A 26,322-nucleotide genomic window follows, 5' to 3' on the forward strand; every position below is an offset into this window, starting at 1 on the left:
GTTGGCAGGTTAGTGGAAATGAGAAGTATGTCGACGTAACATAGCCAAAGGCCGTTCCTTGATGCTACTGTCAAATTTGAGTTTGTCTTTTGGGAGCAATGTGTGATGTACTGGAACCATTACCGTCCGGACTGAGTAAAGCGACATAAACTTAACTCTCCATCAAAACGAGCCACAACTGAACCAATCAACTTCATATGAAAGGTTTAGCCAACTCTTACAGCTCTCAAGGCCCTTGGTAGTAGCAATATGCCCAAGCTTTTGAGTTCGATAATGTTGCGAGATCTCAAATGAGTCATGAGATGGCTGCTCAGGAGATAAGAAGTGATATCAATCGTTTTCAGAAGCATTGTTGAATAAGCCTGTTGATAAATCGCTATGAAAATCAAAAGTTCTTGCAAAACCACACCAATGGTAGCGTGAAAGAAATAAAATCAAGGCTCTGGAATTCAACTGTTAGATTCTGTCACAATTTGGACATCAAACGACGAACTCATGCTTAGAGGATGCGTTCTTAATGATTTTCTATACGAGTTTGCGATGGAATTGCAGTGAGAACGCAGCCCCCCATTACATGGGATTGCATTCCATAAACCTCGCAGCCATCATTTGATGAAATGAAGAACTAGGAAATGTCTCGTCATATTGACTTTGACTTCCGGGCTTGCTGTGCCACAGGATCATCGAGGCACAGGCTGACATGTCGTCTCGACCTTGAGGATTCATAGCAGTGACTCACTCGGAGAACTACTCAAGTAGAAAAGGCGCGATGGGATCACATAACTTTTGGCCGAGACCTCCATAATTTCTTGTGCTTCATCTGAAGAGACTCGAGTTCAAGTGAGATTCAATCATCCTTTCTGTGCCAAGTTATATCAAGCATGACCAAGAGAGTCCCGAGTCTTTGCAACAAGACGTCGACGATGCTCCACCATCGCTAGCGGTACGTACCTATCCTCAGCAGGCCATCCCAGCGCAATAGCAGCCCACCCGCAGTTCATCCGGCACCAATGCAAGGCTGATTTGATGTGCCGCCAGGTGCGCAGGTTCCTTATGGTTTCTCTCTGAGAGGCGGGGCAGCTACTTTTTTTTTTTTTTTTTCTGGCCTGGGGCTGCCCGCAGTGCTGATCGACCTCTGATGCAGCTCCAAAAACCAATCCCACCATCGTCGCCGACCCAAGTCAACCGCACCCACCTTACCGTGGGCGAAGCGCCTCTCTGGGCGTCTGCTCCGACCCGACGAATCTTCTCTTTCCTATCGACACTCCCGACACAATACTTGCTGATGCGATTCAATTGACGACCAGATATTGATCTTTAATTTGCACTCGGAGTTTGATCCTTCAATTCAGCACCTCATACTCCTCTGCCGGCGCAAAGCGACGACCCCTCGATCGCGCGAAACTCGACTACGACCCTGGACGACTTAAAAAAATCCCCCAGGCACAACCTCCCCCACCACCACCGATCGATCACACATCACCAGCAAGTCCCCCGCCACATCTACGACACAGCTGGGCTCGAACCGACTCCCTGAACCTTTCAATTCTCGTTGCGCGATCGCACCCTCCTACAAATAATTACGACACCAAAGCGAGTCAGGCCGCCGCCGCCGTAGACAGCCGCAATGGCTCCCGCACCCCCAGCGGCGGACTCGCCCTCGGCGGCAACGACCTCGAGCACCGACTCCAAGCTAGAGGTGTGGAAGGACATGCTGTACGAGAAATTTCAAAAGGCCGGCGACGAGAACGAGCTCTTCACCCAATACGACCTCCTCGACTTTGACGTGATCCCGAACCGCGACACCGTCACCCTCTTGAAATGCCTCCAGAGCCTCACAAACGACCGCCTCCTCATCGCCGTATCCTCCCAGACCGGCCTCGCCTGGCGATGGCGTTCCGTCGAAGATGCGGAAAAGTAAGCTTCACTCCCAATGCTTGGACAGCGTCAAGCTCGCCAGCCATTGCTAACGAACCTCCTCTCCAGATACAAGCTCTGCACGACAGACGAACAGCGCATGGTCTACGGCGCAATCGACGAAGCAGGCGGCGACGGAATCTGGTCCAAATCAATCCAGAACCGCCTCAACATGCACGACTCGGTCCTCAAGACGGCCCTCAAACAGCTTCAAGGAAAGGGACTCATCGCCCCCTTCAAGAACGTCGAGCACCCCAACAAGCGCATGTTCATCAAGGCCTCCATGCGGCCCTCGGAACGCGCCACCGGCGGACCCTGGTTCACCGACTCGACGTTCGACGAAGCCTTCATCGAGGAAATCCAGCGCGTCATCTTTGACTACGTCAAGCGTAAGAGCACCTACCACAGCACCGGCTCCTCCTCTTCCTCGTCCACCGCCACCCGCACCGCCGTGCCCAAGAAGGGCGTCCTCAAGGGCGGTCTCCCAGATGCCAAGGGCAAGAAGCGCAGCGCGGGAGAAATGTCAGGCGCCAGCGAAGCAGACACCAAACCCGCTCCGGCCGTCCAACCCCCCAAGCGAGAACCAACCTGCCTGCCCCTCCCGGCCGGCTTCAAAGAATACCCCACCGTGCGGGAGATCGCGCGCTTCATCTCCCAGTCTGGCATTACGAGCGACACGATCCTCGGCGAGGAAGACATGCAGAAGCTCATTGACGTGCTCGTGTTCGACGGCCTCATCGAGTCGATCCGCGTGTCTGGTCGTGTGGGCTACAGAGTCTGCCGCGCCCCGCGACAGAGCAACACCGCCTGGGCGGGCCGCCAGGACGACGAGGGCGGTCCGGAGCCGTTTGTCAACGGTTACACGGAGGCTCCTTGCGGGCGGTGTCCTGTTTTTGAGCTCTGCGAGGAGGGCGGTCCTGTGAGCGCGAGCAATTGCGTCTATTTTCAGCGGTGGTTGGGTCTGGAATAAGGCCCGTGAAAGTTGAAGAGTGGGGACTGAATTTTTGTTTCGGGTTGGGTCTGGTTGATTCTCATCATGGAAAGCATTGCATTGGCGTTGGCACGAATTATCAAAAAGAAGGACATGGGCGGGACGGTTTGCCAGGAAGGGTAGAGTTTCCATCCTCCCCAAAGGGAATTTAGCTTCAATGGCGACCAGCCATTGGCTGTAATTATACCAATGACATGTTTGAACCCACCACGCTCGTTGAGTTGAATGCATTCATGGCCCATCAACAGGGCGCTCTGTGATTTTACGTCTTCAACGTTGCTTTAGGAACAGCAGGCTGATCATACAATGCTTTGGTATTCGGCCGACCAGGTCATGATAGGTAAAAACGGATCAAGGTACATGTCACGTTGTGGTGGACGGAAGGTGGCAGTAACTTTTTGTCTTGGAGACTATGTAGCAGCTGTAAAGCTGATTGCCGCCAAGCTGCGTGATGGCGCAACACCCAAGTCTCTACCAAAATCGTCCTCCCTTTCGCGTCAAGGTGTCTCTCGCGACATTTCAGAAGCAGGACCTAACGTACAAAGAACCGAGCGAGAAGCACTTTACAACGCACCAGAGGCGACGATGGTGGGGCGCTTGCCGTACTTGACGGCACCGCTGGAGGAGCCGGTAGCCTCGAGAGCCTTGACGATGTTGAGGCCGCTCTGGTCAGCAACCTCGCCGAAGACGACGTGGCGGCCGTTGAGCCACGAGGTGACGACGGTGGTGACGAAGAACTGGGAGCCGTTGCTGGTGATGGGTTAGCTACTGCGTTTGCGGAGGCGATAGCCAAGGAGGAGAGCTTACGTGTTGGGGCCGGCGTTGGCCATGGAAAGCAGACCGGGCTTGTCGTGCTTCAACTGGAAGTTCTCGTCGGCGAACTTCTCGCCGTAGATGGACTTGCCACCGGTGCCGTTGCCACGGGTGAAGTCACCACCCTGGAGCATGAAGTCGGGGATGATGCGGTGGAAGGAAGAGCCCTGGTAGCCGAATCCCTTCTCGCCGGTGCAGAGAGCGCGGAAGTTGGCGGCGGTCTTGGGGACAACGTCATCGAAGAGGTTGAAGACGATGCGGCCGTTCTGCTCTGTATGAGAGAAAGCTTGGTCAGCGAAGCTCTGGATGCGGTGAAGATGGCGGGGTCGGTGGAAAGACAGCTCGAGCAGCCAAAGATGGGTGAACAACAAAGTTTCAAGTCTTTTGGAGTCGAGGTGGGGTGATTTCAATGCCGTCTAGAGCTTTACACGTAGGCATTGTGATGCTGGGAACATCGAAAACGACCATGGTGATGATTGTTTTGATGGAATTCAATGGATAACCGGAAGGAAAAAACTTACGCTGGACGGTAGAGGTGGGACGTCCGGAGCCGTCGAGGACGGGACCCTCCCACTCAATGTCGAAGTAACTGAACAGAGGGTTAGTTATTGCGTCATTGAGAGCATCGTCGTGATGGTGATGATGGTCTTGAGCCAGGCCGAGGGAAGGAGAAACTTACACTTGGGAAGGCATGATTTTGGATGCTGAGAAGAATCGAACGGATGGCTTGGTAGATGCAGGAATCACAGTTCGGAGAGGTTGAATGAAGGCAGAAGGTCGAGAAAAGGGCGAGGGTGAAACGGAGGAGCAGGCGAAGGTATGGCGGGGTAGGAGGGGTCGCAAAAGGGTTGGTCTCATTTTTTCAACAGCTGGGTGGAGGGGTTTATTGTTAGCGCAGGAGCTCCCCACTGCGGGTGCCGAAGGGGCGAATCAAAAGGTCAGAAAGTGAGAAAAGAGGGGTGAAAAGTCACGTGAAGTGAGCTGTTGCTGAGGTCACTGACGGACCGGGAATGTACCTGACCCAAGTACGTATTGCGTATTGGTACCTCCCAGGGTACCTTGGGGGGTACAAGGCGCAAGTACCGCCGAAGGTCAAGGTGACGGAGAGGAAGGAGGGGTTGGGTTGGGGCGTTGTGGGAGGGAAGGAAGGAGGCGATGCGGCGGGGAGGGGCAGGCGCAATGGAAAGTTGCAATAACTGGGAAGAGGGCAGGAAGGAAAAACGAGGGGCAAAGGGATCTTCTTCCCGGCTTTCTCTGCTTGGGTCTTTGCTTCGGTTCCGTCTCGCCTCAGCCCACCAGTTCAGTTCAGTCCGGTCCAGCCCAGCTAGCACACACCAGCCCAATTGCTTGTGCTGATGCTGGCTTGAACTTGCCGTCCAGTTCCAGTCGAACCAAAAGAGCAAGGCAAAAGCCAATGTCAAAGAGCTGCTGAGTGGGAGTGGGATGACTTCATGAACCATTCAACCCCCGCCTTGCGCCTAGCTCGATAGGCAAACCGGATAAGCAGAGCAAAAGAGCAAACGCAAGTTAAGCTCAACCATTCCAGTTACCCGGCCAGCCGGCAACGTTGGGGACGAAAACGATTCTCAATCAGAAGCCGAGAAGAGAGAAACATCCCACCGCGGCAATGCCTGGGCTGAAGACGGTGTGCCAGAGGATGACGGCTTGTACCTCCACCGGCCTGGCAGCTTGACACCGGTACCTGGATGAACTCTCTCACCCACAGCTCATAGAGAGGTAAATACCTCCGAGCAGGGACAGCGAACAGGAGGGAGAGCCATTGGTAACCCACGGTGCGGCACGGGCAGGACAGACGAATGCACGTCAAAATCCCGAGGCCGCTGGCCATTGGAGCGACAAGGGAGGTACCCTGGGGAGGGGGGCAACGACAGCAAGCTGGTACAGCTGGATGGAGTCGTTTGTCTGGCTGTCGGCCACGGCCAAGTCACCGTCCCCCACTGGCCCACGTTGTCCCTCGACAACCCTTCGGAAGGTCGTGGAATCTTGCGTCCACTGGAAGCGGGGAGGTGGTAGCTTGGATGGACGAGTGGATGGTTCAACAGCGGCGACGGTGGCGGACCGGCGGTGGACGAGTCGAGTGACGTGACGTGCAAGCCGGAAAGGAAAGGCAATGCATCGGCCATCGACGAGCATCAAAACATGCAACAGCCGAAGGCCAATGAAGCCGTCCAGTCTCCCCGGCATGAACGATGGCACCATCCGTAGCCGCGGCGTCACCGCGGGCTGGTGCTCTCGAGTCTCGACGCTGTTGCCAGTGTGTTGCCATACAAGACAAGTCCAGGCCTGCGCTCGTGCGTGGAGCTATGCTTAAGATGCCAGGTAGGCTCAATGGCTCGTGTAGCAGCATATCAAGCTGCAGAGGCTGGATGGCAAAGCTTTGCCGTCCATTCTGACAGCCCAACTGGCTTGCATGAGAACCGCATTGGCCGCACAACCAGCTCAGGTAGCTCCGACGACTTTCAGGTGGGAATGAGCGAGGTAAGGTAGGTAAGGTAAGGTGGATGATGGGCAGCTTGGTAAGGGGAGAGGGAAGCTTGTGCTGGATGCAGAGAGAGCAGGAAGGAATATGACGAAAGGAACTCGTTTTACACACCTCAAAGAGCAGGATTACACAGTCTAAGTGTTGGTACAGGTACAGAGTTAAAGAAATGAGATGAAGTTTTGTTGATACACAGAGGTTGATGAAAGTCGCTGATGAGAGAAGAAACGAATCTTTGCTGTCTTCTCAGGAGAAAAAAGTTTTGGTGAGGTCAGGGACTTCCCAAAGGGGGCGGAAGGTCACGGCACGGCGCGAGAGCAACCTGAGGAACACACGCTCGGCAGGGTCGTCGTCCATTGAGAATTGGAGCACGGGCGCCCACGTCTGTCAATTGGAAATGGACAGCTGTCGAAGCTCAAGGCCTTGAACCAGGTATTTCGTATTCATCCAAATTGATGATGAACTACGAACTATCTACAGCCAGTTAAAATACCTAGATCAGTCACACTTGAGGAACACAATTAGCTGAAACTAGTACAGCTTCATTCAATTGGTGGTTTCTGAGAATATCCCATGGAGAAACAGTAGCTGTTCCGAGTCAAGCTGTGAGCTGATCGAGGCACAGAGGTACGGAGTACAGTACACCACAATCAGTACGTACCGACCAGGGAAGCTCTTTCCTCCTCTCTCGCTGCCCGCTGACACTTTCCAAATTCCAGAGAGTTGCCAGAGGTACGGAGCACACCACGTGACTCGGCACCTTCCCTCCCCACATCTCCTTTCCCTCAGACTGAGCCAATCTTATCTCATCCACGCGGTACGTACCCCCCTGCCGCCGCACTGCCCGAGGCCGATTGACCTGACTGAGCCTGGGCCTGAAAGTTCCAGGGTGGCCAGGTCGCTGGATTGCGCTTCTCTTTGAAACGTCGACAAAGAATCACAAGGAGCATCGCGTCTTCGAGTTCACCACCTTCACCTGTGCCTTTGGGCTTCTTGCTTACCGTTCATCAAATCCCTCCCCGACTTCACCCCATTAAAACCGCCAAAATGGATTGGAACAACCTCAGAGACACGGTCTCCAACATGACCCTGTACGACGTCAAGGCTGGCGTCAGAAAGGTCCAGAATGGTAATCACCAACCGTCCAGTCCAACCCAATGTCGATCGCATGCTAATTGCGCATAGCCGTGATGAATTACACGGAAATGGAGTCCAAGGTTCGTCCATCTGATAAGTCGTTTGTTGTAGACTCCAGCCCGTCTAACAGGTTCTAGGTCCGAGAGGCAACAAACAACGAACCTTGGGGCGCGTCCTCATCACTGATGCAAGAGATTGCCAACGGCACCTTCAACTAGTAATCCCCCCCGAACCGAAACCTACGAACCAACAATACTGACGTACTACTAGTGCTACTCTTAACGAGATCATGCCCATGATTTACCGTCGGTTCACAGAAAAGTCCGCCGAAGAGTGGCGGCAAATCTACAAGGCTCTTCAGCTTCTCGAGTTCCTGATCAAGCACGGCTCCGAACGAGTCATCGACGATGCCCGCGGCCACATTACACTACTCAAGATGCTCCGCCAGTTCCACTATATCGATCAGAACGGAAAGGACCAAGGGATCAACGTTCGCAACCGTGCCAAGGAATTGGCCGAACTTCTCGGCGATGTCGAGCGCATCCGGACCGAGCGCAAGAAGGCGCGGGCCACCAAGAACAAGTACACCGGCGTTGAGGGTGGAATGAGCATGGGCGGCGGATTCTCAAGCGGGAGCGGCAGTCGCTATGGGGGCTTCGGAAGCGAGACCGGAGGCTACGGTGGCTACTCTGGCGGCGTCTACGGCGACGGTGGTGGGTTCGGCGGAGAAGAGAGCAACGATTACGGCAAAACACAATCACACGGCGACAAGTTTGAGGAGTACGACGAGTTTGATGACACTCGCCCAGCTGCCAGCTCCTCGTCTTCTCGATCCAAGAGACCAGAGCGAGCTGCCGCTGCCGCTGCCGCTCCCAAGGCGGAGCCACCCAAGAAGAAGGAGCCCGAAGTCGATCTCTTCTCCTTTGACGATCCTGCGCCGTCTTCCATGCCAGCCCCTGTCGCCCCGGCTCCGTCCAACGGCTCCGGCTTTGCCTCCCTGTCTGCTGCTCCTGCGGCTGCCAACGACGACGATGACTTTGACGACTTCCAGTCCGCGCCTTCGGCTCCCGCAGCAGCAACCTCCATGTCCCCTCCCGTCATGACAGCCAACTCTGCCACGACCTTCGCCGCTCCCCAGCCGGTCTCTGCGCCTCAACAGGCCAACATTGGCAACATGGTCAGCATGTCTTCCATGTCACCCGCTCCGAGCGCCAACTACTCAGCTTTCAGCACCCCCGCTGTTGCTTCTCCTGCCGCACAAATCAAGCCTACTGGATACCAGCCTTCAGGGCCCAACTACTTTGGCTCAGTTCAGACTGCGGTCCCGCAGGCTACTGGTGGGTCTTTTGCGTCTACTCCTGGTGCTCCAGCGGCGGCAAAGCCGGCTTCAGCTGCTGCTAAGCCGGCCGCTGCCGGTGGTGATGCTTTTGGTGCCCTGTGGTCACAGGCTAGCTCCGGCGTGAAGAAGACAAGCACACCCACTGCCGGCCCGGCCTTGGGCCAGCTTGCGAAGGAGAAGAGCAGTGCCGGAATCTGGGGTGCCCCTGCTGCGGCGTCGACACCGAAGCCTGCTGGAAACTCCTCCTCCTCCGGCGGAAACCACGGCCTGGACGACTTGCTTGGTTAAGCCTACTATAATGATACAAAGACGCGGAGACGAAGAACTGGTGTGGAAAAAGACGGAGCCTACCCAGCCGTACAACATCACTGGCCAAGCAGTAACCCAAGACAGAGGCCGCCGCGGTGATGGTAAGGCGAAAAGATGTGTGCTGATAGGCTTTTTTTTACCTAGGCGTATCGGCAGGCAAAAGAAGACTGCAACACATGAACCATATACTGAAATTTCAAGCGAACCACATTCAATACTTGTGTCCTCAGGGATCTTTCCACCTCGTGCAATGTGACATCATGCTCACAGGCTGAACAGTTGTCTTTGTGCATCTGGGCGTGTTGATGAGGCGACCTTGATGCCTCCGCATGTCCTGATCGTCAGGGCTTGACATTTGCAGGACTCACAGCCCTCTGCGGCCGATAGCGCGACCTACTCATACGCCCACAATCCGAAGCAAGCCGTCTGTACTGTGGATTTGTGAAGGGACGACTGAACAAGGTCTAGACCGCGTCGAGCACTCTATCGCGAACTCTCAAATACAGGGACCCAACTGACGCCAAGTCGATCAACAGCGGACCGACCGCCCGCGGGCCAACCATCGTCGTCCCGCGGCTGTGGGAGGCTCAAGAGGTGCAAGAGGCTCAAGGATCAGTACAGAGATCCTCGCGCATACAGGACGCGTCAAACCAACAGAGGCCCAGGAACAAGACCTGTATGGACCTCAACAATAAAGCATCATGGAGCAAAGATATGCGGCCTTGGCCAGCAACCGCCAGACCTGGTTTCAGGTTCGGTACCTGCATGTCTTTGGGACCTGGGCTAGCTCGTATGAACAGGCGCCTCAGCCTCCGCCATCGTCGTCCCAGCATGGCCGCGTTTAGTGGTCTGTTCGATTATCATTTCAAGATGCAGGAAAGCATGGAGGTCCACCAGGTCGATGCCAAGGTGGAAACTAGGTGAGTTCCCCGGGATCAAGCAGACCCAATCATGTCCATCTAGCTCGACTTCAAAACAGGCGCGCAGCCATCCAATACGATCATCCAGGGCCCGGCTTGATGACAACCAGCCATTGGACGCGCCTATTTCCTTCTCCACAGTTTTGATGAGAGATACCAGAAAAGAAAGAGAGTCTGGCGCTGCATGTCCAAGAGCCTCCAATTTCCCGGAGCCGTGTGGCCCCGTTGTAAATTTTGTACCCGCGTCGCTTGTCCAACCTCTCCGGAACTCCACCGCCGTTAAGCGCCGCACCGCAACCCCGGCCGTTGACGATGATTGGCCCAACCCAGCGGCTCATCATACCTAGCCGAAGGTCGTGCCGTCCAGGATGCGGGAGCCTCCAAGGGTCTAGGGCGAACCACTCCCTCACTGCTTTGCACAGAGGTACGGCAACTGACGTATCTCATGCAGGAACCGTAAGGTACCTTGCCGTATCCTGATGTTCATGGGCTTGGGAGTCGATGTCTAGCGGGATAGGTCCAGACCGCGAGAGCTCGAATTAGCAACACAACAACAACAATGCAGAGCAACCTCAGGTACCGTTTGCAGGCCAGATGAACCACTGGGCTGGCTACTGGGCTGATTGAAGATGTTGCTTTTTTGTAGATGTAAGATGTATAAAGACCATTCCTCTCATCCTTCTCTTCGTCTTGAGTTTCTTTCTGTTCCTCATCAACATCACAAACACAAGTCTTTACAACAATCTTCCGTCTTTTTCCTTTTTTTTCTCTCTTTTCCTTATTTCCTAGGTCAATTTCCTTGGTCAAGTTTAGGTCTCATCTCTCTCTATCTATCTCTCATCTATCTGCATCCGTCAACACTCGATTTTTCATTTCGCATCTTCCGAATTTCCTTTCTAGGTCACGACAAACGGAACGAAACGAAAAACACACGATCTTGAACGAAGTTAACTTTCTCTTATCGATTCATCGAATCCATTACAACTCTCTTTCGTCTCACATTACGATTCTATCCACGCTCTACTTCTCGTCTTTCAAGCACCAACACAAGTCGCTAACCCAAGCGACTTACGACATCCTATCCAAAATTCCTTCCTCAACCTCCCTCCCGTCGCCCACCGCCAGCATCCCCTTCCCGCCCCGGAAATTCCCCGTCCGCACGGCGCTCCACTTCCACGCCCCGCGCCCGAAGCTCACCCTCGTCACGCCCGTCTCCCTGGCCCGCGACTTCGCCGCCCGGAAGCACAACAGAAACATGGGTTCCGCTCCTCGCCTCGGCGCCCTCGGGCACACCTTCACCGCCATGCGCGCCATGCAGTTCGTTTCTTTGGTGTCCATAATCGGCATGGTCTCCAACTTTATTTCGGAGATTAACGGTGCTGATGCCGTTCCGCCTTCCGTCTTGATCGGCACGCTCGTTATTGTAAGTCCTGCACTCGTTACACTGAGTCTTCCCGGAGAATGGTCATGAATTCGTAGATTGGAAGAACGATAGCTAACACCATCCGACAGTCCTGCATCGCAACCCTCTACATCTCAATCACCTACATCCTCTACTACGACAACATGCTCCCCCTCCTCCTCGCCGCCGGCGCAGACACTTTCTTGCTGATCGCCGTCATCGTCGTCGCCTGCCTCCTAGGCAAACCCCTCTCCTACCTAGACTGCGCCGCCCTGCCCAAGTCCAGCGGCAGCACCGCCAACTTCATGGCTTCCGTGACGGCCAACATCAACACGGGCTCCGCGCTCAACTACTTCATCTGGGTCGGCGCCGACCAGGGCACGTGCTACGCTATCAAGGCCGTCTGGGGTCTGTCGATTGCGCTGTGTGTGCTGTTCGCGTTCAGCGCTGTGACGACTGTCTGCCTCTGGCGCAGGGTGAAGCTTGCGCCTGCGGGGGTCAAGGATATTGAGGGTTGAGGGTGCGCCCGTGGTAGGGTGGCTGCTGCGGCAGTCGGTGGTGGAAATGGCGGTGGTGGTGGCTACGCTCCTTCTTTCCCGCCTCCTCCTACGAGGGAAGTACGGGGTTGCTACTTCGGCAACAGCAAGAAGAGCCTCGGCACCGCCGCGGTGTTGGCGCGGGAGAAGCGGTTCGACAGCGACTATTCTTCGGGTTCGGACTCGGATGATGTCCACCACGTCGCCGTGCCGCCTCCCGTGTCCCAACATACCCGGACGACCGCGTGGTTTCCGCCCCCGCCGATGCCAATGTCGACGCAGATGCCCCCTACCACGGCCCAAGTGCAGCACAAGCGCGTGCAGATTGTCGAGCAGAGACAGCCCGTTCACCCGATGCCCGTCTTGCCCGAGCTCATCGTCTCCCCCGCGCCGCCGCTTTCTCCGGCCCCGTCTTCTGCTGGACTGCGGTCGCCGATGACGCCGGTGGAGCACCTTGTCCATGGCAAGGGTCTTGGCCGGGGGAAGTCGAAGCGCAAGACGATTATGGAGTTTATTGACGGGTGGTGGGATTTGGGGCTGTTGGAGCAGCAGAAGAGGGCTGCTTCTCGGAGGAAGGCGTGAGCTTTGCTGAGGTGCAGTGTTTCCTGCCCTCGGTCTGGGGTTTGTTTGGGTTTGGGTTTGGGTTTTTGGCTCTGCTGGTAATAGAGATTGTATCCACGGCTTGGGTCTTTGGATGGTTTTTTGCTGGAATGACGTCGCTTTGGTCGACGAGGGTAATGTCTACTGGATAGATTCGGTCCTTTCTGCTGTTTTGGGGAAAAAAGCAAAAACATAATGGCGTTTTCTTTCGGGTTGGGACCACTGATAATAAAAGAAAAATAACTGGGAAGTTGCGAGTTACTTTCTTTCGTGATATCGTGTGATCGAAAATCCATGGCAGTGAGACCGTTTACTAGTCGTTGAAACATTCCAAAAGCCGCGCGCTGTTCCAGCTACCGTAAGCCAGATGATAAGGTATTTCAGTTCAAGAACTGCAGACCCCTCAAGTCAAGAGCACAGCATGCCCGAGGACCTTGAAGCATGCTGTGATATCCCAGCTCTCGTCGATGGTCTCCCTCTTGGCCCACACATTCTCCATAACGCCCAGCGCAGCTTTGATGGACCCAAATACCTCGAGCGCACCCATTTTGCCCACCATCTCGCGGAACATGTGCTCCTGGCAGGGATCCGCTAGGCACCCGATGACGCAAAAGGGCCAGACGACGGTGCGCAGGCACACGGGGCTGTGGAGCGAGTTGAGCAGGTCGATCGTGATGGCTACGCTGGATGCTGTCTCCGGACACGAGGGCTGCCACCCGGAGACGACGGTCGAGAGGTAGGTTAGCGCCGCGTAGGCCCAGATCTTGGTGTGGATGCGGGCTGCGTCTGTTGCGTCGCGGGTTTGTTGGGATTGGTAGAGCGTCAGCGGGTCAGGCGGGAGTTTGGTGGTGTCGACGTGAGTAGGGTGCGGCGGCGGGGCGGCAGCATCGTCGGCGTCCATCGCGGTGCAGGAGCCCGCGCGGCAGGCCATTTCCTCGGCGCAGTTGGGTGAGCCCATGAGTTGCGGGCAGGCGTTGTCAAGGCATGCTATCCCCTCGCGGAGGGCGAGCTCGAGGCATCCGGCGCGGGAGACGAGGTGCGTCATGGAGAGGGATCCCGCGCGGCGGGTTTCCTTTTTCCAGGCGTCGAGGGAGGCGATTTCGCCAATGATTTGGAGGACCCAGGATTGGCAGCCAAAGTACTCCTCGAGACGCAGCCGGGGCTCGACTTCGGCGCAGGCGTTGGAGGCTTCTTTGCGCGGGGAGAGGAGGTGGCGGTGGTAGCGCTGGAGGCGGGGTGGGCGCTCGAGGGCGGTGGCGGAGATGATGTCGAAGTAGAGGAGGGACGCGGTGAAGAAGCGGAGGGCGGCTTGGTCGGAGGACCAGGGCTTGTGGGAGCCGGGCGGGAAGTGGACGCCTTGGAGGAGGGGGATGGCCATGCTGTTCATTGTCGGGTCCCAGCGGTCTGGTTGCGGGAGGATTTGTTGGAAGATTATTGTTGCGGCGTCGAGGTGCATGTGCCAGTGGTCTGTGGTAGCCAAGGTCACGTCGAAGATGAGGAGCTGGACGATGCTCTCGAGGACGCGGCAGCTCTGCTGGAGCTGGTCCTGGGGATCACGGGGCACGCCGTTGGGTCCGGGCTCGTTGATGCGGGTCATGTCGGCTCGGAGCTCGCGGAGGGCGAGGTGCATCTGGTGGCGGAGGCTGGCGACGGACTTCATGCGGCAGGGGGCGTGCTCGACCTGGGCGCTGTCGAGGACGACGCCGAAGAAGTGGGAGGAGAGGCTGAGGGCGGTGTGGTAGAGGGCCTTGTTGTGATTGAGGACGTTGAGGAGCCAGCCGCGGCCGCCTTCGAGAAGGGCCGGCTTGTAGAAGGGGAAGAGGAAGGGAAAGACGTAGTCGAGGTAGATCATGATGAAGCTCAGGTTGGAGTCGTCGGCGAAGGGCGGAGATGAGTTTTGTTGGACAGAAGACGAAGAGCCCATGCCGGTGCCGGCGGCGAAGTCGGGCTGGGGTTTTTGGTGTTGCTGTTGTTGATATTGTTGTTGTTGCTGGTGATGTGCTGCGGATACTGGGCTGGAGTGGTTGTTCCATTCCGGGGTGTGCTGGCGCATCTGATTTGGTGATGCGCCGGGGACGATTTCATGGATCGACGACTTCACCGAGTTCATCTGGAAGGGCGGGCTAGAGGATGAGTCGCCGGGGGTGTCGTTCACGGTGGACGGACTGTTGGAGTCGTTGGCCTTTGATGAGCCGTCGTCGGCACTCAGCGCCGGGACGGGAGGAATGCCATCCTCGGATCCGCGCCCGCCTCCTCCTCCTCCGCCGCTAACTCCGCCTCCCTCAACGTCGAGGCCCTGCAGGTACTTTCGCTCGCGGCGGTTGTTGGCCTGGATCTTGACCTGCTTCTTGAGCTGGTCGGCCATCTCCTTTTGTCGCTCGCCGCCGTCCATCCAGTCGGGCTTCGTCTCGCTGTAGAAGCAGTTGATCTCGAGCTGGGCGCACCCCTCGCAGACGGGCCGAGCCTCGTCGCACTTCTTGCGGCGCAGGCGGCAGGTCCAGCAGCCCTCGGAACTGCGGATCTTGGCCGAGGACGACATGCTGTTTTTGAAGCGCGAGCGGATGTTGGAGAAGGAGGACATGTGGGAGAGGTCCTTGTTGCGTGAAAACATGATGGGCTATGGTGGTTGCTGCTTTCGCGCATGCAACAAGCGATGATTTGAAATGCTGAAAGGCTGAAAGGGACAGATAGACGGGGGGGTATCAGATGGGCGCTCTCATTCAAAGATGTTGAGCTCGCGAGCGTCCTTTGGTGTCGGTCGCTGGCCCCGTCTCCAGTCAGTCAACTGCGCGTGCGTGTATTTCGTGCAGATTACGAATACTCGAGGGTGGTCACCGTATGGATGGATGGATACAAGAAACGGGAAAAAAAGAGAAGCAACAGAGGTCGGAGGTCGGACGCGCAAGTGACCGATGGGCAGTGAGTTCAAAACTCAGAGTGAGTGCGTGCGTGAGTGAGTGAGTGGGCGAAAATGAGTGGTGAGTTGCTGAGTGAGCCGTGGGTGTGTTCGCTGGGCTGCAGCCAACAATCGATTTGTAATCCACTTAAAAAGCGCTGCCGGCAGATTCCACCATCTTTTTGGGTGCCATTTGGTGGTGGCAGTGAAAGAAAGGTGGACGTGGGTGGTGTGGTTGGTGTCGGTGTGGAGGGGAAATTTACCAAGGAACAGTCGAAGGAAAGGGCGAAGGGGGAAAATTAAGGTGGAAGGATCAAGGGTCAGGGGGAACCCCCGGGGGAAGGCGGACCCGTCGCCGGTCTGCGGCCTGCGTTCCTGCCCTTTTTTACGCAACATCCCGGTGAGGCAGGTGAAGGCGACTCTTCACCTGCCTCACCTGTGCTCACCTCCCAGCCAGTGCCAAGTCCTGTCATTGGCGACTTTTTCCCTCTTTTGTCTCTTTCTTCATACAGATACATAGGTATCCCTACTCCGTACTCCAAACGAATACTAGAAATTAATTGCAAAAGGGGCCTCCCAGATGATACCGGGCCCACTTGCCTGCGGCGATCCAACATTCAAATCACCCCTTTTGCTCCTCTTTTACGTACTCCTCTCGATTAACGAGTCGATCAATCATCAATAAATTCAATACCCATGGCTATACGCTGTTCCTATCAAGACAGATCTGTACTCCAAGTCCTTAGTTCCATGAGTCCAGGGTGTAGGTACGAGCTAGTATCAGCTACACCTAAGCATGGCGGACGCGTCACGTCAGGCACTAGGCAAACTCACTTTAAATTCACTACCCTCACACACGTCTCATCCAGCTCATAATTAACCCGGCCAAGAGTCCAGACCAAGAATGGCCTATCGTATCACCACCCATCCATTCCTCCATCGAGCCACGATAGTACCATCCAAATCGCCCTGCTAATTTCCCCTCCAAAAAAACTTAGAACTCTCCTTAACCCATGAATACTAACTCCACTTCCCGACAGAGTTTTGACAGAGAATCATCAGATGACACCTTGCACGCCCCATCTGATAAACCGCGAGAATGCCATCCAGTACCACCCAGTGACACCCACTAATACAACCCCGAACATCAGTTTCAGCCCTAGCAGTCAAACCTGCCCAGCATGGACATAAGCAGGCGCATACGCGTAACGCCTATTTGATCTTAGCAGGAACCTCTTATGGAAATCGCAAACACTAGGTTTCACGATTCATGATCTTCGGTCGCTTACGGGGAATCTGACGCTCAGAGGGTGGGCTACGCTGTCAGTGCTACCAAAGCTAAACGGCCGCGTTCCCGGTAAATCGCAGCGTATCCTTGATCCGTGCACCGAGCCCACTTTATGCTCTCTTGTCTCTAACGACGAGTTAAGTCGCAAGGATACCTGTGTTTGTGGTCACAATCCCCGGGTTAGCTAAGCGGGGTCAAAATGCTTCCTAAAAGCTTCGCAGTTGGCAAGAGAAGCACCTCTGTCAGACTCCCACTCAACTACAACGCTTGAGTCGTCCGAAGTTGAATGTTATTCTAAAACACAGACGACTTAGAACTTAGCGAGAAGTTGAGTATCTCCTATCTCCCCGCTCATCACTCCGCTGTTACAAGGTCCCTTCTCAACATAAACGATTTTCAGAGCTGTAGTCTTCGCCTCTTCAAGACCGAAGCAGCCCTGCACAGTTTGCTAGATTAGTTGCCGAGAATGTGGTGGCTGTACTATAGTAAGGTAGGCCAGGCAAAGAGTTCATTTACTGCAGAGCAAGGGACGATCATCAGGAGTCAAAGACGTGATTCTGGAACCTGCAATCATTGAAACGAGGCCATCTTTGTCTTATTGAAGACATCCCAAGAAATGGGTCAATTTCATAATTAGCAGTGGAAAGTTTTCGAATTTGGATACACATGCTTAGGCTAAGGGGTATGGAACCCACAAGTCATAAGTACTACTATTAAGATATCCTGCGTTGATCAAGATGCTTCACTATTAACACATCTTCAATTATTAAAGAAAGGAAATTAAGGAGGAAAGAGGATCGGTCGAAAAGACCAAAAGGAGTTCGTAACGAGGCAGGTACAATGCCTTTGGGGGCAAAATTTGGGAAGAGCAAATCCAAAGGGACAACATTATCAGAACAAGGTATGGCAAACCGATAAGACGAGGAAAAATGACAAAAATCAATGAAAACAAATCATAATAAAGTCTCTCGTGTACTGGAAGAGCCTTTGTTGCCTCCTAGTCTCATTTCCCGACATATCAATACCGAGAGTCCCACAGATATACAGGATCAGACCTGGCTTTCGACACAATTGCTTCCAGCTGATTGCAAAGCCCCCTGGCATCAGTCCGTTCGGCTGGATCAATCTTGATGACACCTTCCTTGATGATGCTCAGAAGCTCTCCAAGTGCAGTGTTGGGAGCACTTTGTGGAATCCGTCCCAGAGTTTTGATAATCTTGAAGACCTCTGGATGTACGACGATATCGTCTTTGTCGATTGTGTAGAAGTGTGACGGTATTGCGCCACCCGCATGCGCCGAGGTGGACTTCCTCGCGTTGGCAAAACTTTGAACGGCATCCCAATCCTGTGCGAGCCAGATGACGAATTCCAGAAAGATGCATCCAATCGACCAGATGTCGTATTTAAGGGATATGGCATCCTTCGATGTCGCCGTGGCTTCGGGAGCCTCGTAGGAAGGCGATGTTGCTCCGGTGTTTGTTGGTCTTTCTAATCTATCAAAAGTGGCCTCGAGATGGATGCGAGAGATACCGAAGCCGGTAATCTTCAAAATGCCCAAATGATCCTTATTGTCATCAAACTTGAAATGCAGAATTTTTCCGGGCTTCAGGTCGCCATGTCGGCAATTGACAGCCTCGCCGAGCTCCTCATGTAGGGCATAAAGGGCTTTCACCAGGCCCAGCATTTGTTTCAGGCTCCAAAGAGCCATTTCTGAATTACGCTTTCCATCACCATGAGTCTGCCAAAAGTGGTCGAGGTCCCCTCCCCCTGCCCATGGAGAGAGTATGTAACTTCTATCTCCCTGCGAGAACGTTGCAAGGCTCTGTGCGATGTGGGTATTCGAAAGCTTGCGAAGACTGACAAGATTTGATTGTTCTCGTTTGAAGTCCTTCTCGTGCCCGAACTCTTTAAGCGCAATATCCACGAAAGGAAAATCCTGCCGATGACGTTATTGCGTTAGTATGGGGTCAGAAGATACAGGCCGTGGTTGCACGTGCTCATACCTTGGATCCTGCTAGATGAGAGGAGTGTATCTGCGCCTTGTAGACCATATTTCGCGCACTGTAATTGACAACCTTGGCCGTAAAGAGAGGCAATGGACATAGGCGATCTAGTTCCCGATGGTCCCACGTGTTGTCGAAGACGGGTGCCATTACTGTCCACTGCTTCTCGATAAAGCTTTCTGCTAAGCTAAATCCCCATTGCTTTGGTGGAGAGAAAGTTTTGTTGGGTTTCCGGCCAGACTGCAGTAGTTCGAGGCTCTCTCCTTCAGGCCTTACCGTTGTCAAGGGCAGGTCGGCATCGGTTAGGCCAGCTTCGTAAAACTTCTTGACATCCCAAGGAACGTCGAGATACGACAGTATCACAAACGTCTTCTTGAGATTCTTCGAAAAAACGATATCTATTACCGTCTTGGTTGACAAATCCCAAAACTTCCGACCCGCGTTACTTTTCTTTAAGGCTGCTCTAACACTTTCGCGTGTGACAACCGCATCCAAGACATGTCTTGGCACAAATTTGCGAGCTTGGTTAAGGGCGTCTTGCTCGCGGGACTTGCCTAAAATTTGGCTTAAAGACTGACTTAAAGACTTGGATCCAATGTTTGACGTAAATCTCATTTTTGACGTAATTTCCGTAAACAACGTGTCGCTTGCTACTCGGTTTTCTGGCACCGGTTTTACATTCCACGCCTCAGAAGGTGTGAAAGAGCTGCCCTCATGTGCCCCGAAAACATCTCTTCCTGTTGTCTCGTGAATATCATTGACTTGATAGCCAGAATCTGGCACTTGGGCATTACTCTGCTCAACATTATTAGCCGTTACTTCAGATGGTAGTAAGTCGTTAGCATCCTCGAAATTGAGAGAAATGTTTCCCATTTCGCTGTCCATACCACTAGGTGACGTTGTTTGGGTCGTAGTTTGACTGAATTTCATCCCTTTCGAAGATGTACCCGACTCTAGTGCATCATCCGTCTCTTGAGACAGATTCGTATCTATACTGAGCATTCGAAAGCATAGCATCTTTAGATGTTCGGCAATATGACGAGACAAGTTTGTGTCAGTTGCTTTTAGCAAATGCCTTGTCGGATGAGAAAGATTTGAATTCCCTGATTGACTGCCCAATGTCTCTTCGGGTTCTTTAAACCGGACTATCGGAGTTCTTTCTGTGTCTTTCAGTTTTAGAGGTTGAGTCGTCTTTCTGGCGTTCCTTTGAATCGTACTTGATGGATCATAGAGACACATGGGGCAAGAAGGTGTGCCTTGACCTTCTCGGACAACTTCAGAAGCTCCTCTGTATGATATATCTTGGAGATCTACAACCCAATGAGGGCCGTGAGCGATATTCATATGTTGAAGCCATTCACTGTGGTTGGAAAACGTCATTGGCGGCTGCGAACATTCGTCTGAGACACAGACATAGGGCTCTAGATCATGATCCACGTGTTTTCTGTATTGGAGATTAGCTCAGAGATGTGCAATACCGGATAAACTCCCAGGTTCGGTTACCTCCACCAGTCTGAGTCCTCATAAAGTTGGTAAGGGAACATGTTTTGGCAAAATGGACACGGAGCGAGCCCAATTTCACTGTCCGATACCGCATTAGCCTTTGGCGCCTTGGGGTAAGCGATGTTTTTCGTCCAGACTGAGTGGGTCTTTCTTGATTCTGAAGAAGGCCCAGATGAACCTAGTTGACCTCTGGCGAAGGACTCGCCGTCCACTGTCGACGGTCGCAGCCATTCACTTGGGACTTGCTCTGCCTGTCGTGGGAGCTTCGAGTCAAAGTTTGATTCTAAGTGTAGCCGAGCTCCATCTCCTACTACTGAAGGAGTAGTCAAAAGATGTGAACCCTCTGTATGTGCCTGTGGCCCCTGGAGACGAGGAATTTGGCGGGCTTGTTTTCGGTATCTCGTATACGCAATACGTTGCTTGCGAAACAATACGGATCTCGCGAGTTTCATGACAACTTGGCCACTGACACCCCCCCAAAGATGACCAATAATCGCCTGGGCAAGAAATTCAAACCGAGATGCATCTGTAATGAAGGTCAGAGTAGAATCCGTGACTGCGTGTTCGTGCAGTGCTTCAAGGCGTCTCTGACGTCCTTTGCGGGAGGAATGGTCAATCAAGGAAGAGATGAGATTGAGCCTTTGTATAGCAGCCTCAAGCCCTTGAAATGGGTATTTCAAATGCTCAACATCTGGAGTTCGGGTATCTATATTGATTGAATGTGTGAAGTATGGCACTTCCTCAGTTATCGGAGGTTTGCAAGTTCCTTCAGAGGATAGGCTGGTATCAAACTCGAGTGCTGGGTGCTGCAGTCAGTTGAGAGCGGAGATCAACGAGCTGCTATGCTCAACATGCAAATTGAACGACTCATACCGGCTTGCAAGTTGTCTTGTATCAGATCAAGAAGAGCCAGAAGCATGTGTCTAGGTTTCTCATGGTTGAGCAGGCGTGCATCCAGGGATAGACACGGCTCAGCAAGCGCGCCAGCATTGGTGGCCCAGGCCCAAAAGCGTTGTTGAAACTCTCTCAGGACGTATTTGCCGTCTTGAATCTCAGATATGGAGAATTCAAATGTTTGATCGCAGCGAATGGTTGCCTCGTAGATTTCATTCCCTGGAGAATGTTCCATGCTTCACCATGAATGCTTGAGATACACTTTGCTGTCTTTGCGTCTGGTAAAGCTCGAGCGAGAGAAGTTGCTATGGGTACGGTGGGCAAGAGTTTATCGGCGCAATGCAAGCGGTCATCAGCTTTGTCCACTGCGTCGTGTTTCCTCAAGGCACGTGATTTGACTAGGTTGTCGTATGCCACCTCCACTTATTGCATTTGAACGCTGAGATCCGGCCCGATTTGACGAACCTGCAGGGCACATTTGCTGTTACATGCAGGGAGGATGCAGGTCGACACACGCTTTGCATTGCATGTTTACTGACCAAGTCACCTGCATGGGTGCCCAACCTATGGATTCAAAGTACCTAGCTAGACTGACATGCATCCTAGTCTTTGCACGCAAAGTCTGACCGTGCTCTAGAATCGAGGTGGCTGAAGGCCAAAGATGAACGTCGGGGTTTCTAACCAGCAAGTGTCTTTGTGAGAAGAACACACTCTCGCGTCTGATTGCAAACCTTTCTGCTACCCTTTCGTTCAGCCACTTCGAGTTTCTACAAGAGAATAATTCAATTTCTGTCTGCGACAACCAATAATCAGTATGAGCAGTCTCTTTCTCCAACTAAAGCGTTGGACCCCTGAAGCGTTGCTCGAGAAGAACAAACAGGTTTCTGCAGCCTTTGACGAAGATCTTAAGGACTGTTACCCAGTTTCCTGCGATAGCTCTCAAGAAACTTGCGCATCTGGTTCTAGAAGCAACTATTCCATCGCGGTTAATGACGACGAAGATGACTGGGTGAACGTCTCAAACCCTTTCCAGGGCGATTTGAGATACTCAGACACCAATGATCAACCAAGATCAACGACAAAACCAATTGAAAACAGAGTGCGACGTGAGAGACGCATGAGGCAGACATCCTTTGCAACAATACCGCCAGGCCGATTGCAGAAGTCCCATCATGTGGGAAGGTGCTTGATAGGCGTTTCCAAGAAGCTTTACTTTGCACTTGTCAGTCAATCTGCTTGCTGTGCTAAGAAGCATGTTGCCCGGATCTGCCTGGATGGTTTCCCACTATCCGGAGACGAAACTAGCGACCCCGACACCCGTCATTTGAGTCTGTTCCTCTCTTATAGGCATACTAATGGAACGCCTCAGTGGCATAGTGCCCAATGCCTACTGCAGAGGTGGTTGCTGGCCCCATTCCTCTGGAGTGATTTGAGACTAAATTGCAGCCAGCAACCAAAACGCCAGCCGCGTACCAGCAGATCTATGTACACTTCTGGCGGAATGCGCGAATTTTCGACAAGGCTTGAATATGACGCTCTGTCAGTTGATACATGACGATACCCCCGTGATTCAAGGTAGTCGGAACGCAGATCAGCGGACAACACAACCAGAAATAGCCCTCGGCCATTTGATTGATCAGAAAATGCTGGCTAGTGGTGGTCGAATTCTCTCGGCGAACAAAGCAATCATATATCTGAATCTCTCACTGAGTCTTTTGCATCTGTCAAGCGAGACTTGGATTGGTAGAAGTTGGTCAGTGGACAATATTTACTTCCTCCATGACCCTCACAAGTCACCGAACATTCTGCAGCTAGATCATCCCTACCTTTCCCGATCTCTCAACAAAGTCGAAATCGCTCCTGATATTTTCCAGCCTCGAAGTGGTCTGAGATACGACAGGGTTAGCGTTTTATCTTTCGTTCGTATGGTGATAGAAATCATGGAAGGAAAGCGATTACGGTTGGAAGCTCACATCAATGATTTTGATTTGCTTCATGAAATGGAGAAAGCTGTGGAAAAGATTCCAAAGGTTGAAAGACTCTTGAGATATGCTCTCAAGTCATGCCTCGAATTTTGTAGGGAACCAAACCCAGATTCCGTCAAAGACAAAGACTGGTTGTGGGAACACGTTGTACAACCATTTGAGGAACTTGTAAACAGCTACAAAAAGGTGCCATATCAAGAGATTGAGTGGTTACCAGAGAGTTGCAAAGGTACGACGCTGTCTCAGCGTTTGCGGAAGACAAAGGATCAACGTACTGAGCCAATGCTTCAATCATTCTCGAAGGCTCTGAAGGAAAGTCGAGGTGAAACGTTCAATAGGTAAGCGCTCTTGAAATTCCCAGTTGCTACTTCATGTTAGTTAAAGCCTGAGTTCTTAGCGAACGGATTGCATCGGTAAACAAATGGTTCTCACGACTCGAGAGAATTAACGATGTGCTCGAGATCAGGTCTCAAAATGAAACACCGAAGACTGCAATTGCGGTCATCGATACTGGCATTGACATGAACGATCGCAATGCTGAAGAGATCTGGGGTTATAGGGACTTCATCGATGGTCACGATGAGATAAAAGTAGATGACACTGGTCACGGCACAGCAATCATTGATTTGATCTACAGAGTCTACGAGCCGGCGAAGATCTTTGTGGCAAGAGTATTGTCAACTGAAGAGAGAAATGAGACAATCGAAGGCGAGCGCTTGGTAGCCGAGGTAAGTTACTTGCTTGGCCTCCATATCTGAAGCCGCAATACAATCCTGAGCTGGCTAACATACCAAACCTCCCCACTTAGGCCATTGAATGGGCATTGGAGATGAATGTTGACATCATTTGTATTGCCATGGGATTTCAAAGTGTGCACGGACTCAAGCTGCAAGAAGCTGTCACTAAGGCATCAAGTCAGGGGAAACTAGTCTTCGCAGCTGCCGCGAATGAAAGTCACGCGAATGGTATAGCTTACCCGGCTCGATACAGCTCACATGTGTTCTGCATGTTCTCCACCGACGCAGGCCTCAAAAACTCCAGATCGATCAACCCAGAAAAGAGAAAAGGAAGCAACAACTTTGCGATTTTGGGAGAGGATATCAAATTAGCCAGCGGGGAGCTCGGGAAAGGCACATCCTTCTCCACGGCGATTGCTTCCGGCTTTGCCGCGAGTCTACTAGACTTTTCACGCCAGTCAGATCACGTCGAATATTTGCCAACGTTTAGATTCCTTTCGAGACAATCGGGGATGAGAGAAGTCTTTTCCAAGATTTCTATTCACGATCTTGGTTTCGATTGTATATGCCCATGGAATCTTATAACATCATTACCCGACAGGCAACGAGTAATAAATCAGAACGACTGGGAGGATTTAGGGGATAAACAACGGATCAGAGAGTCACTCCGTAGGGATCTAGTCACATGGTTACGGCAATGACCTGTATGCTATAGATACCTCGATAACAAACGTAATGAGAAATGATACATTACAATGGTCTGACTTGCGCGTAACTGTCGACCGTACTTGAGGTACATATCCAAGAGGACTGGGACACATATCCTTTTCCGTCAGCCCTCTGATCACCAAGACGCTATACAGGAATGAATAGAAGCAATGATTCCTCATTGTCTGATGCCACGTGCTTCACTACTTCTAGGTCATGGTCCTCTATGTCTGACATGACCTTTTCCACATCGACCTCACTAGACCCTACTCCGAATGTAGCCCCTTTGGTGACGGTCTTTTGCTGTGTATGGGTCCCTAAAAGTGGTTTCTTGATCTCCGTAAGACGTACTGCCCACACAAAGTCTGTGACGTGCTCTCCTGTCATAGAGGAGCTGTTGGACGACGATGACTGGATTGTTGCCTCCGTAGTGGCTAGCTCAGAGATAGCTCTGACATGGATCCAGGGGTTAGTTATGTGTAATAAAGGCTCCAGTCTAAAGGGATAAAAATAAGGATGATTCTCGTACATTTTTGGCCCTATGTTGGCCCGAGAGTGCTTTGTTTCAGCGCGTTCCGTCCTTCCACCTCTCGCAATCATGATGCCGGATATCATGTAAAGCTTCCACGCGGATAACTCAAGGATCGATGACTTGTGTTCTTCGATGTAATCTGAGACTTGGGGTGATCTCAGACTCTGATCAATGTACGTCTTTGTAGGCTGAATGATCTGCCTATCCAGTTTGTCGAACTGTGCAAAGTTATTGACGGTCTTCTTGAAGGCGAGCTGTATATCCCCTTGAGCCGACAAGCCTGGCGCTGAAAGAAGTGGGATGTCAGCCGCAGTCTTGGCATTCGTCTCTGAATCTCGAGTCTCAGCCCAGTTGAAGTTCTTGTCAACCGTCGGCCAAATTCGCACATCTCTGGGCAGCGGGTTGGGCCCGGAAGAGTTGATGACTTGATCTATGTCTTTGAGCCGTGGAATGATGTGACCTAGTTGTATAGGCCCCTCTGCCTTTCCTCGGGCCATGTTAGGCGTTGCATATTTGGGGGCGGGATAATGTGCTTGTCGAAGGACAAACCAGCATCTATCCTGTGCCATGATAAATATCTATGGCGGAAGAAGCTTTAAATCCTTTCGATGAATAATTCAGTCTTTGTTATTAGAAACTCTAGGATGTCAGATCCCTAATGAGTAGAAATGCTTAAAATAATAGATTTTTGCCCGCGCCATGGTGTGCGACCGATGTGGTCACAATTGCCATCAGGTAATAATCCTCTGTCGATTCGCAATGAACCAATGAGGTACCTAGTAAGCAATTATGGACCCAAGAAAGTTATGTCTCACCAGGAATGGTAGGTGTCTGCCATCCCCTCAGGATAATGATGCATTGGTGCCTAATATGCAAGCCATTACTTACAGCATACAAGTGCAAGGGCTGCTGTGATGTATCAAAACTTTGCATCAGCAGCGGAATGGGTCGCCCCGTACATGCGACCAACAGCGATAGTATCAACGAGCTTGGATAAAGTGCAACGCGCGTACAGTCTTCTGTTGGCCACCGGGAAAGTGAAGAAAAGAACTTCTCTTTCGGCTGAATGGCTCTGGACGTGGTACATGCACATCAAATGTAAATGGATACGTGCATCCTAGTCCGCGGGAAGCCCGAAGGCCAAGCGTCTCAGATAACCCGCATCGGGTTCTAGGCGCATACTGCAAGCTTATGTCGGACGTACTTACACCCAATAAAACCACAGTTTCTCGGAAATTGACGCCCAAAGCATCTCTGATTTCGCCCGCCTTACATTGGACAGGCATGCCAGGCCGCAAGACTACGCTAACTT

The 26,322-nt window shown here is 52.6% G+C and overlaps 8 protein-coding genes across 8 annotated transcripts; 4 read left to right on the forward strand and 4 right to left on the reverse strand.

Moving 5' to 3' along the window:
- Positions 1 to 1,627: 1,627 nt before the first annotated feature.
- On the forward strand, positions 1,628 to 2,887 carry HER10_EVM0007371 (RNA polymerase Rpc34 subunit; the record flags this gene model as incomplete). Its single annotated transcript, XM_035476929.1, has 2 exons — positions 1,628 to 1,917; positions 1,987 to 2,887. The coding sequence occupies 2 exons, from the start codon at positions 1,628 to 1,630 to the stop codon at positions 2,885 to 2,887; spliced, it is 1,191 nt and encodes a 396-aa protein (XP_035337361.1).
- Positions 2,888 to 3,471: 584 nt separating this feature from the next.
- Positions 3,472 to 5,926, reverse strand: HER10_EVM0010762 (cyclophilin type peptidyl-prolyl cis-trans isomerase/CLD; the record flags this gene model as incomplete). Its single annotated transcript, XM_035480211.1, has 4 exons — positions 3,472 to 3,658; positions 3,716 to 3,992; positions 4,243 to 4,310; positions 5,889 to 5,926. The coding sequence occupies 4 exons, from the start codon at positions 5,924 to 5,926 to the stop codon at positions 3,472 to 3,474; spliced, it is 570 nt and encodes a 189-aa protein (XP_035337654.1).
- A 1,342-nt stretch (positions 5,927 to 7,268) lies between these two features.
- HER10_EVM0000280 (epsin-3) lies at positions 7,269 to 8,985 on the forward strand (the record flags this gene model as incomplete). Its single annotated transcript, XM_035470068.1, has 4 exons — positions 7,269 to 7,350; positions 7,407 to 7,438; positions 7,496 to 7,575; positions 7,629 to 8,985. The coding sequence occupies 4 exons, from the start codon at positions 7,269 to 7,271 to the stop codon at positions 8,983 to 8,985; spliced, it is 1,551 nt and encodes a 516-aa protein (XP_035336792.1).
- Positions 8,986 to 11,181: 2,196 nt separating this feature from the next.
- On the forward strand, positions 11,182 to 11,846 carry HER10_EVM0012410 (uncharacterized protein; the record flags this gene model as incomplete). The annotated part of the gene is made up of 2 exons (XM_035481806.1): positions 11,182 to 11,349; positions 11,439 to 11,846. The coding sequence occupies 2 exons, from the start codon at positions 11,182 to 11,184 to the stop codon at positions 11,844 to 11,846; spliced, it is 576 nt and encodes a 191-aa protein (XP_035337793.1).
- Positions 11,847 to 12,867: 1,021 nt separating this feature from the next.
- HER10_EVM0011118 (uncharacterized protein) lies at positions 12,868 to 15,075 on the reverse strand (the record flags this gene model as incomplete). Its single annotated transcript, XM_035480556.1, has 1 exon — positions 12,868 to 15,075. One exon carries the CDS (start codon positions 15,073 to 15,075, stop codon positions 12,868 to 12,870), a length of 2,208 nt encoding a protein of 735 aa, XP_035337682.1.
- A 2,357-nt stretch (positions 15,076 to 17,432) lies between these two features.
- On the reverse strand, positions 17,433 to 21,460 carry HER10_EVM0010949 (protein kinase domain-containing protein). The gene is made up of 5 exons (XM_035480393.1): positions 21,028 to 21,460; positions 20,155 to 20,953; positions 19,869 to 20,095; positions 18,652 to 19,817; positions 17,433 to 18,584 (listed from the first exon to the last, which is right to left on the reverse strand). Exons 1-5 carry the CDS (start codon positions 21,281 to 21,283, stop codon positions 17,667 to 17,669), a joined length of 3,366 nt encoding a protein of 1,121 aa, XP_035337669.1. The 5' UTR covers positions 21,284 to 21,460; the 3' UTR covers positions 17,433 to 17,666.
- Positions 21,461 to 21,770: 310 nt separating this feature from the next.
- HER10_EVM0001900 (uncharacterized protein) lies at positions 21,771 to 24,471 on the forward strand (the record flags this gene model as incomplete). Its single annotated transcript, XM_035471633.1, has 4 exons — positions 21,771 to 22,446; positions 22,499 to 23,371; positions 23,431 to 23,761; positions 23,842 to 24,471. Exons 1-4 carry the CDS (start codon positions 21,863 to 21,865, stop codon positions 24,469 to 24,471), a joined length of 2,418 nt encoding a protein of 805 aa, XP_035336931.1. The 5' UTR covers positions 21,771 to 21,862.
- On the reverse strand, positions 24,079 to 26,033 carry HER10_EVM0009779 (uncharacterized protein). Its single transcript, XM_035479254.1, has 2 exons — positions 25,008 to 26,033; positions 24,079 to 24,929 (listed from the first exon to the last, which is right to left on the reverse strand). The coding sequence occupies exons 1-2, from the start codon at positions 25,577 to 25,579 to the stop codon at positions 24,626 to 24,628; spliced, it is 876 nt and encodes a 291-aa protein (XP_035337571.1). The 5' UTR covers positions 25,580 to 26,033; the 3' UTR covers positions 24,079 to 24,625.
- Positions 26,034 to 26,322: the final 289 nt, after the last annotated feature.

Source organism: Colletotrichum scovillei (assembly GCF_011075155.1).
Source record: "Colletotrichum scovillei strain TJNH1 chromosome Unknown Contig00002, whole genome shotgun sequence".
NCBI lineage: Eukaryota > Fungi > Ascomycota > Sordariomycetes > Glomerellales > Glomerellaceae > Colletotrichum > Colletotrichum scovillei.

What these genes read in the sequence shown, in the direction of transcription:
- HER10_EVM0009779 (XM_035479254.1), bottom strand. Translation starts at nt 25,579, where the DNA reads ATGGCACAGGATAGATGCTGGTTTGTCCTTCGACAAGCACATTATCCC. An exon ending in GCCAACATAGGGCCAAAAAT is followed by an intron (nt 24,930 to 25,007) that starts GTACGAGAATCA and finishes GATCCATGTCAG; the next exon opens with AGCTATCTCTGAGCTAGCCA.
- HER10_EVM0010949 (XM_035480393.1), bottom strand. Translation starts at nt 21,283, where the DNA reads ATGGAACATTCTCCAGGGAATGAAATCTACGAGGCAACCATTCGCTGC. An exon ending in GAGGACTCAGACTGGTGGAG is followed by an intron (nt 20,096 to 20,154) that starts GTAACCGAACCT and finishes TCTCCAATACAG; the next exon opens with AAAACACGTGGATCATGATC. An exon ending in CTCATCTAGCAGGATCCAAG is followed by an intron (nt 18,585 to 18,651) that starts GTATGAGCACGT and finishes CGTCATCGGCAG; the next exon opens with GATTTTCCTTTCGTGGATAT.